Source organism: Bemisia tabaci, chromosome 9 (assembly GCF_918797505.1).
Source record: "Bemisia tabaci chromosome 9, PGI_BMITA_v3".
NCBI classification, from domain to species: domain Eukaryota; kingdom Metazoa; phylum Arthropoda; class Insecta; order Hemiptera; family Aleyrodidae; genus Bemisia; species Bemisia tabaci.
The window spans coordinates 34,859,931-34,873,191 of NC_092801.1; the positions used below are offsets into that span (position 1 = coordinate 34,859,931).

A 13,261-nucleotide genomic window follows, 5' to 3' on the forward strand; every position below is an offset into this window, starting at 1 on the left:
TTTCCCACAAATGTTCAGTCACTTGCGATTTGATCCCGATTGAAATTCTCTGAAAAATGAGACGGAGAATACTTTCTCGCGAATTCCCAGAGAATTTTTATTTTATCGGAAGCAGCTGGAAAATGGACACCTTCAAAATTTTCATAGGGTTTTTCACCCTCAACGGCAGACCACCTCTGGAATTTTCGCCAAAGTCGGTCGGAATGTTCGACTAGGCGGAGAGAAAATCTTATTTAAAAAAAAAAAAAAAACTGTTTATAATTCAATCTGGGAGAGCCTATTTGTTTTAAAAATTTTCCGGGGAAGACCCCAGACCCCCCAACCCCCTTGCTCTGAGGGGCATCCCCCCAGACCCCCAACTCGGCGTCAGCAAATGCCCCCCTCCAACTCATTCTGGATCCGCCACTGGTAAAAGATACGTCCTTGTGCCCTTTTGACCCTACATATGATCGATCCTGAAAAAATTCGTTGCTTAAGACCAAGAAAATCTTGAAAACAAAGGAAGCGATTACAAAACATTTCGTGCAATGAGCAAGCTTCAACTTTGCGTGCTTGTGATTTGATTAATTCCCACACTTATATTGTCAATAATCTCGCGTTAACACATATACAGTAGCACTCCTTCTCTCGCTCTAAGCATCCTGTAAGCATCTTCCATCCTTATCTTTCCGAACCCTCGGTAATGGATTGAAAGAAGACAAACAAGGGAAGAGGATACGGACACACGCGCGTTGAATCCTCGCTACTCTGGCATAAAGACGTAATTGCATTTTGAAATGATCCCTTTCGTCTTTGTGACTTCATACCTCTTAGGGCTAAGACAAAATGGAGATACGTTATTACGTCAGGATAGCGAAGAAATCTCGATGAATGTCTTGTCAACGGCAAGGCAGTACGACATACTGTCGTTCTTTTGACGTACGGGTGTACATCCAATTCCGGATGAGCCCCAGAAAGCATGAATCCATATGTAAAGTGGGGGTCACCTAGAAATTGAGATACGCCCTTACGTCGAACGGGTGGCATGCAATCCGTCGAAGCTGGAAGACACTCCAATCAATCTAATTGCAAGTCTCGCGAGCACCTTTCGGAGTGAATCAGCGAGCCCTGAGCCGCGTAATAGCTGTCATTGTAAGTAAGAACGCCGTATGAGCCTCCAGACGTTGCCATTTCCCTCTACGAAACTCGAATTTCCGGGGACATTTGTGAAAATTTTCCTCCGATTTATCGGAGAATGGAGATGTTGCATGTGTGAGGGATTTGCGATTTGACCATTGATTCTTAAGTAAAAGTTCGCGAGAAACTTTGAGAGCTTTTTTTTGAGCTTGGGAGATAATTTCAGAGAAAACCAGTGGCACCATCGTGTTTCTCGCGAACTTTTTACATAAGAATCAACAGTCGAATCGCAAATCCCTCACACATGCAACATCTCCATTTTGTTCATAGTTTGATCAAAAGTGCCTGAAATATTCATCCAGAAGCATTCTTAACTTTCTTGGAAAATAAATGTTTTCGGAGAGGAAACTTTGCAACATTTGAATGCCAATACGGTGTTTTTGCTTAGCACGGCAGAATAGGCAGCCGCGTATTACCTGTCGTCGTAAGTAAGAACGCCGTATGAGCCTTCAGACGTTGCCAAATTTCCCTCGACAAATCTTGAATTTCCGGGGAGATTTGTGGATATTTTTCCTGTGATTTTTCAGAGAATTTTCCGTAATTTGATCCGAGGTGGCTGAAATATTCATCGAGAAATATTCTTAATTTTCTTCGAAATTAAATATTTTCGGAGAGAAAATTTGGCAGCATTTGAATGCTGATACGGCTTTTTCCTACGCACGGCAGAATAGCTGTCGTGTAGTCGAGCGTTGAGCTATCAAAGGCGGCTCTCAAGGGGCCTCTCATGGTTCGCACTTGTTGCGTCCACGCGGATTAATCGGACGTATTTCTGCCAAACGGAACGAAGTGCATTATGACGTGAGCCCTGTTATGCATACATTCATATGGGTCTCAAGGCTCATGTCTTAATGCACATAGTTCCGTTTGGCAGAAATATTTCCAATCAAGCAACGTCCTGGTGCATTCTACGCGTGTCATCTCTCCTATGAAGTTGCAAGTCAACTGGCGGTAAGAAAGGGCCTTTCATATAATACGTAACGTTCTAGGGGGGCCTGGATCTGTGTTAAAAGTATGTCACAGGGAGGTAGGGATATTCAGGACTGGAACAATGGTGCGTAACGCTAGAATAGGCGCATTTCTCGAATATCAAAGATGAAAAATCGAAAAGAGGGGGAAATTTTAATCCAGAAACAGTCTGTAGCAACCGACCTCCTGCTTGAGGGAGCTTGGGTTGCCTACACCGTCAAACTGAAGGGGGAAAATTCAGTGTGTTCCTTTTTTTTATTCACTAAAGAAGTAAGCGCTGATCATTGAACGAATTAGTTATCGTTAAGATAACTGAACCCAACTCGAAGTTTTTACGTTACTAAGTTATGGACACTTTGTCTACGTTGATTTAGGTTTTACAAAAATCAGGGATTTCGGTTTTACTATATTTAATTTTAATGCACAAGTAAAAAAATGCTATTATCTAATTTACAAGTTGGCTTTGGACATTTTCAAAACGTTCGATATGTGTCGCATAAAGTTGCGACAAGGAAACATATCGTTGTGATTCTTGGACAGTCGTGTGGTTCACTAGCTGCAGAGGATTAAACGTAACAATTCGATTCAGCAGAAGATATGGAATATGTCTGTTGTGTTAATTATTTATTAGATATCTCAGCTGAGTAAGTATGAATCAGTTTGCATGGAAAACAAACGGACCATCATGCGTTGTCAGTGTAATTATAGAAAAATAATCTGATTAGAGTTGAGCTTTCACTGACTGGAATTATTCAGTAATCAAAGTGCATTACGTAGTGAGCCGATAAGTTTTAATCAGAAAGGATAAAAACGAACCTTTGAACTTCACGAGTAACATTGTCTCTTCAAAGGCGTAATTGGTCGCGTTTCATTCAATCTTTCAGCTCACGGTAAACTTTTTAGAATAGGCTGTTGCCAGCCTGAGCTGAGTTGTCCGTAAATCCCGAAAAAAAGAAGAAAAATGAAAAAGGAAAAAGAAACGAGAAACAATTGGACGGCATCAACTAGAAACTTCCGAAAGGTCTGAACTTAAAAATGTTGGATCTCTTGTAATAAACTACTACTACTACTACTACTACTGACAAGTCACTCTTACAGCGCTTCTGTGCGCTCTGTGACACCCAACCGCCACTGATAGCGATCCTGCCAGAGCTACTCTGGCAGATCGCATCTGCCTTGTATTAAATGATCATTTGTTATACACAATGTTGTAGTAATTTCTCATGTATTTAATTTGGTATTTCTCATAACAATACCTTCGGTAATTGGGGGTTTTGGAAATTGACTTGTTCCTTTGATAAATTGTGCTCCTGTTTTATTAACTACACTTTACGTGTCAAAATTTCCTTCTATGTTTTGTTTTCACGTCAGAGGACTATGAAACATACTATGTATTAATATTGTTATTTTTGTATTTTTTTAAATTTCTTATTCTTTTCAAAAAGACCAAATTGGACTGTCATCCTTGGGAGACGAGACAGTTACTGCCGTGGTAAGGAAAAACGCCGTATGAGCCTTAAGGCGTTGTCAAATTTCCCCTGGCAAATCACTAATTTTCAAGAAAATTTTTGAATATTTGTCTACCAATTTCTAAGATAATTTTGTTTGTAATTTGTTCTAAAACGTCAGCAAATTTTAAGGAAAAATATTCATAATTTCTCTCATCAATAAACATTTTATCGAAGGAAATTCGGCAAATCTCGAATGTTCATACGGCGTTTTTCCTTAGCACGGCAGAGTATCAGTCTTGAGAGAACTGAATTGGACTACATTTTGCAATTCGGAACTATAATTACTGGCTTATCTGTAAAAACACGTATGTGCATAAGGAAACTGATGGTACATACGTTGTTTCTAAACTGAGCCAGAAATTATAGTTCCTAATTGCAAAATGTAGTTCAATCGTGGTTCGTGGCTGTCGAGGGTTTAGTTACGACAAATAAAAACTTCATTCGAATCTGCGAGGTTCGAATCTACCATTTCAAATAAAATAATTCATAACTGCGAAGATTCTAAAAATAACAGCATGCGCCACTGCGCCTGCATGAGATCCGAAAAAGAAAAAAGGAAAGCTCAGCAATTCCAGTGGGAAGAATTGACAATTTTTTCCTCAGAAACGAGACACGCGCTGAAGTTCGCTTAAAAATTTGTATCTCCGAGTATGAGTTCATGACTTTGAAAATTGATGAGTGCACACAATTTTTTTTGGCGCCATGCGCATGTTTGACTCTTCTTTGACTCGGGGAATCTGACATGATTAAATAACAGACCATAATGACGAATCTTCTGAAGAGCGGAGGTGGTACTCTCAAATTGTGCGCATTTAAATCATGGTCTCTAGGATTCTTTACTAAGCTCAACCCTTGATTTTCAGAAGTTTATTCTCTGATGAGAAACCGAAGTTTTCTCCTACACGGAGAAAAAAACTTCGTGCGTGGGACCCGAAGTTTAGGTCACATGGATCTCTGAAGTTTTCGGATTGATCATCGGAACACTTTAGGTCCAGCTGCTGAGGTTCGGATCACACATCTGAAACTTCAGTTCTTACATCTGAAGTACTTCAGATACAAGCGACTCAAAAAAAGCGACTTACGTGCAATAACATACACCATAATAACGATTGCTTAAAATATCCGCAAAATTCGAGGACGAAATGATCTCTAAGCGATTGAAGAAAAGATTCCTAGTTTCTTTGATAAATTCCCTAATTTTCCCTGAAAGTTTTAATTCCCTGTTGAATTCCGGTCCTTCCCGGTCCTAGACACCACGATTTAAATGGAAAAGGACTTGGATCCTAACATGCGCGTATTTTGCGCCAAACATTAAATATTTCTGAAAAATATACATCGTCAAATGCAAAACATCGAGCAAAATCATGGACTCTAGCAATGGGCTGTTAACCCCTTCTTCGCGACAAAAACCCGGTTTTCGGAAACTTCCAATAGCCTCAGTTGTGTGTACAGTTGCTCTAGCGAGAACATCTTCGTATGTCACTTACGTCGAACCCCTCCCGTGATTCAATTTTTTTCTGAAAGGCCTTGTTCTTTGTTCAACGCTGAATACTAGCATCACTATTAAAACGCATCGTTTTTTATGTGTTTATTTAAAAAAAAAAAAGATGCATGATACCCGATACGATATTACGCTCACAGATACAGGCTGACTACGTTGTCTCTCGGACAAAGGAACGTAACTCCATTCCAAAGTTGCCAAATTTACTCTTACAATTCAATTTTTTACAAGAATGTACCTGCGCAATTTTTATCCAAAATTTTACTCGCTTTGGCATGAGATCCGAAGAAAAATCAGTGAAACTTTCGGTTCAGAATGCCTAAGATTTTCATGTTAATTAAAATTGCAGATTACTCGGAAAAATCTGGCAACAATGAAATAGAGTTACGTTGTTTCGTGAGGGAGAGACGACGTTCGAATTATTGTGAAAGCGGTATAAGAGGAGGAGGTTGATACTGACGACCGCTGCGGGCACAATTTCCTGCTTTCATTCGAGCTTCGGGCTGGAAAAAATATTCCGTTTTACAGGGAGACCGAATGATCGAGTGATTAACCGCGATGCTTGTTTTAACGGAAATGACGGCTAGAGCCGACAAGTTCAGTTCATCAAAATTAATTAACCGGACGCGTTCTCACGCTCGAGGCTATTCTTGGGTGTACATTGAACTTGCAAAAATCTTGAAAAAAATTTGTAAAAGTTACTATTCTTCACGAGGAAATGTTGTAGCCCGTATTGACACTCAAATGGTTATTATTAAAGAAGATTTTTTGAAGGGTGAATTTCACGAAGATTAACAAAAAACCAGCAAGCTGTACTGCCGCACTGGAAAAAAACACATTGGATCTAGAGTCCAGACTCTTGAAAACATCGACAAGAAAAAACACTCCTGATTCAATCGGATTTTTGCTTGAATCAAAACGAAATCCGCTTAAAAAAAGAAGCTTGGTTCTTGATTTTTTTGAAGCTGGATTCTGATTGAATCAAGAGTACTTATTCTTGTCGATGTTTTTGAGAGTCTGGACTCTAGATCCAATGTGTTTTTTTCCAATGTGTGCTAAGGAAAAACGCCATACGAACATTCAAGGGTTGCCAATTTTCCTCCGACGCAACGTTTATTTTTGAGGAAAGTTATGAATATTTTTCCTTGAAATTTTCAGACACTTTACATCAAATTACTAACAAAGTTATCTGAGAAATTGGAAGAAAAACATTCACAAACATTCCTGAAAATTAGCGATTTACCGAGGGAAATTTGGCAACGCCTGAAAGCTCATGCGGCGTTTTTCCTTAGCACGGCAGCATTGGTGAACTTGGACTTCGCGATGTGAGATAGGGCAAGGAAGCAAGAATTACAATTCCCCCGCCATTGTATTTATCCTGCGTTGATCTGAGCGGTAAAAACAAAGCATTCGGATCTTCGAGTCATGGCAGAACACCGCTATCCGGTACCTGAAAATGCCTCGAGCTTTCTAAGTTGGCAAAGTTCAAACTTTTGAAGACTTGGCGCTTGGCGAACTCGCGCATTCACAAGTTCGCTGACCGCTTGACTGATCAACATGGTGCGAGATACAAACTTTAAGGTAAGAATAAACCTCTCCACGTGGAAACGGCAAGAGGTCGTTTCAGACGGGATTGGGGGAAAAAAGTTCTTCATCATTTCGCTTCACACAAAGTGGCAAAAAAATTTGGAATTTGATTTCCTAGCGTGTTGGTATTTTTCCCCGATAAATTTTGAGAATATTTCTGAACTTTTAAGACAGTCTTTAAATGAAGTCAACGTCTTTTTTTAAAACTTCCTTGAATTTTTTTCTTAGGTAGCAAAATAGCGATGACCAACGTGTGAACTCGCGTATCTTCATTTGCGACGTTGCAAACTTCTTGTCATGCATCATTATTTCTTCAGAAAGGTACTCAACGTAGATTCCTTAAAAAAAACATTAGCTACAAATTTAAAGTTACACAGTTTCTCTTCGAAAAAGTGAAATAGGAGCGAAATTTTTGGGACACTGCGATGGAGGTACGTGGTTTCACGTTTTGGCCATCTACATTCTGCAAAATTTTAAGCTACAAAGTTGAATTGGACTACATTCAGCAATTGGGAACTGCAATTTCTGACTCATCCGTAAAAAAACGTATGTGCACAGGGAAACTAATGGCCCATACGTTGTTCCAAAACTGAGCTGGGAATTGTAGTTCTTAATCGCAAAATGAAACCCGATTGTTTTTCTTCGAAAGCGTAAAATTTAGGCGGAGATTTTGAAACACCGCAATGGATATACGGGATTCCACTCTTTGGCCATCGATAGTATGTTGTTTTTCTGAATGTCATAACAAGAATCCAATTGAAACAACGAAAATTGAATCCCTCAGTTCGAAAACAACCCAACTGAGGGTTCTCAAGATGTTAATTTTTTTGCGTCGAAAAGCTCCTTTTCTGGATGTGTCGCAGTTTTTATTTTTATCGTCTCCTTAAAGATTCATGTTTACTAAATGAGTCGTTTCCGAACTGCGGGATTCAATTCCGGTTGTCAAGAATGAAATTTCCTCCGTGCAAAAATTAGATTTCCACCGTAAATAAATAGAATTTCTATAAAAAAAAACCTGCCTTCGCCATTCTACCTCCTGCCGGCAATTGTACTGCACTTTGAAATTAAAAACTAAACTTTATAGCTCATCCTTAAAAACACATTTGTACGTAGGGAAACTAATGGTGCATATACTGTTTTTGAACTGAGACAGAGATTGTGGTTCTTAATTGCAAAATGAGTCCAATAACAACAAAAATTTCGGTTGTCACAGATGAAATTTCCTGCGTGAAATAAAAAAAAAAAAATCCATCGGAAAAAACCTGCCTTCGCAATTCTGCCTCCTGCCACCGATTGGACTGCACTTTGCAATTTAAAACTACAATTTATAGCTTATTCGTGAAAACACGTTTGTACGTAGGGAAACCAATGGCCCATACGTTGTTTTTAAACTGAGCTGGAAATTGCAGTTCCTAATTGTAAAATGAGTCAAATTGAAGCAAATGAAATTCCCGCCGGGCAAAAATAAAATCCATCTGAAAAACCTGCCTTCGCCATTCTACCTCCTGCGCTCCTACACTGGAAAAAAACACATTGGATCTAAAGTCCAGACTCTTGAAAACATTAAACATTAAACACAAGAAAAAGGGCTCTTCAATCAGATTCAATCAGATTTAAGCTTAAATCAAAAGGAAACCCGCTTAAATTAAGATGCTTGGTTCTTGATCTAAGCTTAAATTGGATTGAATCAAGAGTACTTTTTCATGTCGATGTTTTTAAGAGTCTGGACTCTAGATCCAATGTGTTTTTTTTTTTTTTTTTTTTTTTTTTTTTTTTTCAGTGTACAAATTATCCGGAACACCGGATGTGCGTAGGGAAACTAATGGCCTATACGCTGTTTCTAAACTGAGCTGGAAATTGCAGTTCCTAATTGTAAAATGAGTCAAATTGAAACAAACGAAATTCCCTCCGTGCAAAAATAAAATCCATGTGAAAAACCTGCCTTGGCCCTCCTGCCTCCTGCGCTCTAGGTACCTCAAGGCCCAGGTGATCATGGCTGCTCACAAATCAAATCCACAACTTCCGCACAGCGCGTTTAGAACACGTCAAAACCGAAACCAAAACACAGAAACCGGAGCGAGCGAAACCGCGGCGCGTCGAGGACTGAAACTGAACTGAAGCTGCAACCGGTTCGGCACGCGACACCAAAGCTGGGCCGCAAAGGCGCGTAATGCGTAACGGTCGGACGCTGGCTAGACGAGGACTGGAACTGAATCCGATCGGGCTATCGGAGCGCCAAGAAGGGACGCCGAGCCAGGGCCATGCGGGAGTCCTGCATTCCTGTCCCTGGAGGGCGTTTCCGCGGGAAGGGGTGAACCGGTTCGCGGGAGTCCCCGCGAGGGATCCACTCCTCAAGACGCAGGAGGGGAGGACGGAGGTACACCCCGGCCGGTGTTGCCACGTGGGGTTGATACTTGAATGCTACACCTTGGATTCAAATAATACGAAATCGAGTTATAGGAATGGAGATGTTGCATGTGTGAGGAATTTGTGATTTGACTGTTGATTCTTGTGTAAAAGTTCGCGAGAAACACGATGGTGCCACTGGTTTTCTCTGAAATTAACTCCCAAGCTCAAAAAAGGCTCTCAAAGTGAGGCCAAAATTGAGGGGATATCCCAGGCTATCCTGAGAGTCCACCTCTACATCAAGACAAACTCTCCATGCAAAGATAGAGAGCAGGTACATTAGCAGGGTTGCCGTGTTTTCAGTTTTGGAGTCCCCAAATAAAGTGGCAACCCTGTCAATGTATTTGCTCCCTATCTTTGCATGGAGAGTTTGTTTTGATGTGGAGGTGGACTCTCAGGGTAGCGTGGGATATCCCCTCCGTTTTGGCCTCAACCTGAGAGCTTTTTTTGAGCTTGGGAGCTGACTATAGAGAAAACCAGTGGCACCATCGTGTTCCTCGCGAACTTTTACACAAGAATCAACAGTCGAATCGCAAATTCCTCACACATGCAACATCTCCATTGAGGAGATCTTGGGGGGGGGGGGGGGGGTGCTTTCAATGCTGCTAAGATTGTGCGACTTTGAATACCATTTGCAGCGAACCGAGTTACACATACATGTGATTATTTTCACAAAGGAATGAATCAAAATTATAAGATTTTTTTCAAAAAATAATCCTAGCAGAGCTGTTAAACTGTTCAAGTGGAAACGATGCACTAAGTTGCACAAACTTAGCAGCATTGCAAGTCTTATACGCTCTTGTTCCAAAGAACTCCTATTCCGGGCCACTATTTGAGGTTACCTTGTCAATGCTGCGGAGAATACACGGGATTATGTGGGGTGGACTTACTGATAACTGGGATAAGTGCAATTTTTTAAAAAATTGAGATATTGCCTGTTTCGACTAAAACTAGTCCTAAAATATATTCTGTGAAAAATTGACTACTGAGATCCTCTTTTTAAGCGTGAAAAGGTGTGTTTGAGCTTTTTTCCGCCATAGGGCTCCATGTAATTTTGAAACTTTAAACACGCATTTCTTGAGATAGCCAAAACTGCACCTATCGCTTGTCCTCTAAGCCCCTCAAATATGAATTTTCATTTTCTAACCACACTTTTTCACCCAAAGGACTAAAATTATATTGATACTATACGTCCCAAACACCTGCATAATGAAGATTCCGGCCTTTAGTCATGAAACATTTTCCAGAGATTTTCCTTATTTTTCCGCCTATTTTAAAAGATGCTTGCTCAAAAAATCAGTACTTAGTTTTTTTTCTTTGGTTTTATATAAATTGTTCTTCATTTTTAAAAGAAAGAAAGAAAACTTTCGCTATTGAAAGGCAAGTGCAGGCGGGAAACCTCACCAAACAAAACTTAAAAAATTTTCCGACACAAAAACGTTCATTAAATAAATGATGAATTTCAACTCTGCATGCGTTAAGCTCCCCATTCATTTTTGCAGCTGAGCGCATGTCGTCCTAATATAAACCCGGTATTAACTTTTCCAAGCAACGCATGATATGTGCGGCATGATAACGGACATGGAGGGATCCCAGCGTACAGTAATCCACGCTTACACCGCAACTCACGATAACCTTTGACCTCGGCATCGTACTGCCGTGCTAAGGAAAAACGTCCTATGAGCCTTCAGAAGTTGCCAAATTTCCTTCAATAAAACACGAATTTCCTGGTAAAGTTATGAATATTTTCCTTCCTTTTTTTCGGATAATTTTGTTCGCAATTTCACCTGAAAAATTCATGAAAATTCCAAGGAAAAATATTCATAACTTACCTGCGAGATAAAAATTTTATCGGAGGAAATTTGGCAACTCTCGAATGTTCATACGGCGTTCTTCCTTAGCGCGGCATCGTAGCTGAGCTTCGCGCGCGATGCCGCGGTCACTGGCGCACAGTGGGTTGAGTCATTAGGAAAGGTCGGACAAAATTTGGAAACTTTAAACTCGGAGACAAAAACTTCGTGCGTGGGACCCGAAGTTGAGGTCATATGGATCTCAGAAGTTTTCGGATCACGTATCTAAAAACTTGAGGTCCAGCTACCGAAGTTCGGGTCATGACATCTGAAGTACTTCGATACATACCGAAGGGTTCGGATCACACATTTGAAGTACTCCGGTACATACCGAAGTGCCTTGATGTCTGACCCAAACTTCGGCAGCTGGACGTCAAGTTTTTAGATATGTGATCCGAAAACTTCAGAGATCCATATGACCTCAACTTCGGGTCCCACGCACGAATTTTTTTTCTCCGCTTCAGTGTTCGAAACTCACAGGCGCCAACGCGCCAAATGCGCCTAAAAAATCGGGCATGACGCCTAAAAAATGAAGGCTCTGCGTCAACGTAGCCCCTAAAAAATGAAGGCTCTGCGCCAACGTAGCCCCTAAAAATTACCCCCTGAAAATCTGAATTTTCATAATAGGTGATTATTCGAAGTTTTCAGTGAAAGCTTTTTCTTTTCTTCACGATTTCATCATTTGAGCTGTTGTCTTCCCCAGGTTACAGCTACTTACAAGTTCTGTTAGGGAAACATCTTTCGTCTACCTTTCCACTAAATGCGCCGTAATGTATAGGCAAAAAGTCAATTTGGCCCCTAAAAAGTCTTCAATGGCGCCTAAAAATTGGGCTTGATGCGCCACATGGCTCCAAAAACTCAAAATTGAGTTTCGAACACAGCTCCGCTTATACAAAACTTTGAGATTCTGAAAGTGATTCCATTAGTTTCCTCGTGAAATTTTCTTCCAGAACCACCCCTTGAAGTATAAAACGTGACGAAATAAGCATCAAAATTTGCAGCTTCAGTCAAAACTTTTATGTCCGACGTCTCTGATTGGCTCGATCCACTGTGCGGCGCCAACACGGCGGATAAAATCCAAACAAACGCACTCAATCGCGGATGCCGGGCAGCGCCACGCGATTTTTCGATCCGCTGATTCAAGCGCGAGATTCAGCACCATTTGGCAAAAGATTCTGCACATTTTTTCGGCTGCAGAATCCAGTTTTTGGAACGAGCTCTAGTGCAAGGTCACGGACGGACAATAGAGGATATACGGTGCTTCGAGTGGTCAACTCGGTTAAGCGGTCGAGCAGAGGCGCCCGACACTTTTGGGCAGCGTGCGCTTCCGGACTAACAATGAACGCGATTAATGGGTGAATGGATCTCGTTGCTTGAGACGCTAATCAAACGCGGTTGTCAACTCGACTTCGTCAGAGCTATTACATCCAAAGGAATTGAACCGCTGGGTGTAGAAAGATTTCTTGGTTGCAGTGTTTCAGGGTCTCTGTCAACGTTCCATCCGCTATAATTGAAGCAAATGTATGGAATCCGGTAAATCTTTTCAAGGTGTCTACTAAAACAGGCTAGCCAAAAATCAGTACTTTTACAGTGCTTTTTCAGTGCATTCCGAAGAAATTCAGGACCTCTTGGACAGAAAAATTCAGTACTTATTCAGTACCTCCGATGGACGAAATTTGAAAAATTTCAAGAATTTGAATTTCTCGCTCAAGTTGCGACAAATATGGCGAAAAAAAGGGGAAAAATCTCGGACCTTCTTGCGGTTTTTCTGCACTTTTTCAGTACTTCTGGACCGTTCTTAAAAAATCAGTGCTATTTCCGGACTTTGTACACACCCTGCTTTTGCTGAATTTTCTTTAGGATTTTACGATGCTGGAAACTAAAAATTTCAGAAAATTCATCCAATAGTTAACTCTCTAAAATAAAAATTAGCAGTGGATATTTTAAAACACCGCAACCTAGAAATGCCCTTTCCGCATCCGACGCCTTAATTACACTGGGAAAAAAAGTTCGGGCTACTACATGTTCTACATCCCATATGAACATAAAATTTTGGTTACTTTTTCTTACTGGGTGAACACCGAACGTTTAGTCCATGCAATCGGCCTTTCTTATTCACGGCGATCACCTGGAAAAACTGCCAAAAGCAAACACAAAACTTGGTTTTTAACCGGGCTGAAGGCGGCGACTTTAACGCCAAGTCAGTTCGCCTTCAACTTTCAGTGTAGGCAACCCGGGCTCCCACGTGGTCGAATAGTGGTATC

General features: G+C 40.8%; 1 protein-coding gene across 2 annotated transcripts in view; it reads right to left on the minus strand.

Annotated features, from left to right (window-relative positions):
* The window catches only part of Ent2 (Equilibrative nucleoside transporter 2), a 99,887-nt gene that overhangs the window by 33,108 nt on the left and 53,518 nt on the right, over positions 1 to 13,261 (minus strand). The window contains exon 1 of one of the 2 annotated variants that reach the window (XM_019050040.2): positions 8,684 to 8,958. The exons of the other annotated variant lie outside the window; for it this stretch is intronic. Within the exon in view, the coding sequence (XP_018905585.1) occupies positions 8,684 to 8,735 (52 nt within the window). The 5' untranslated portion in view covers positions 8,736 to 8,958. Of the gene's footprint in view, positions 1 to 8,683; positions 8,959 to 13,261 lie in introns of those variants that run through there. 2 annotated transcript variants of the gene reach the window in all.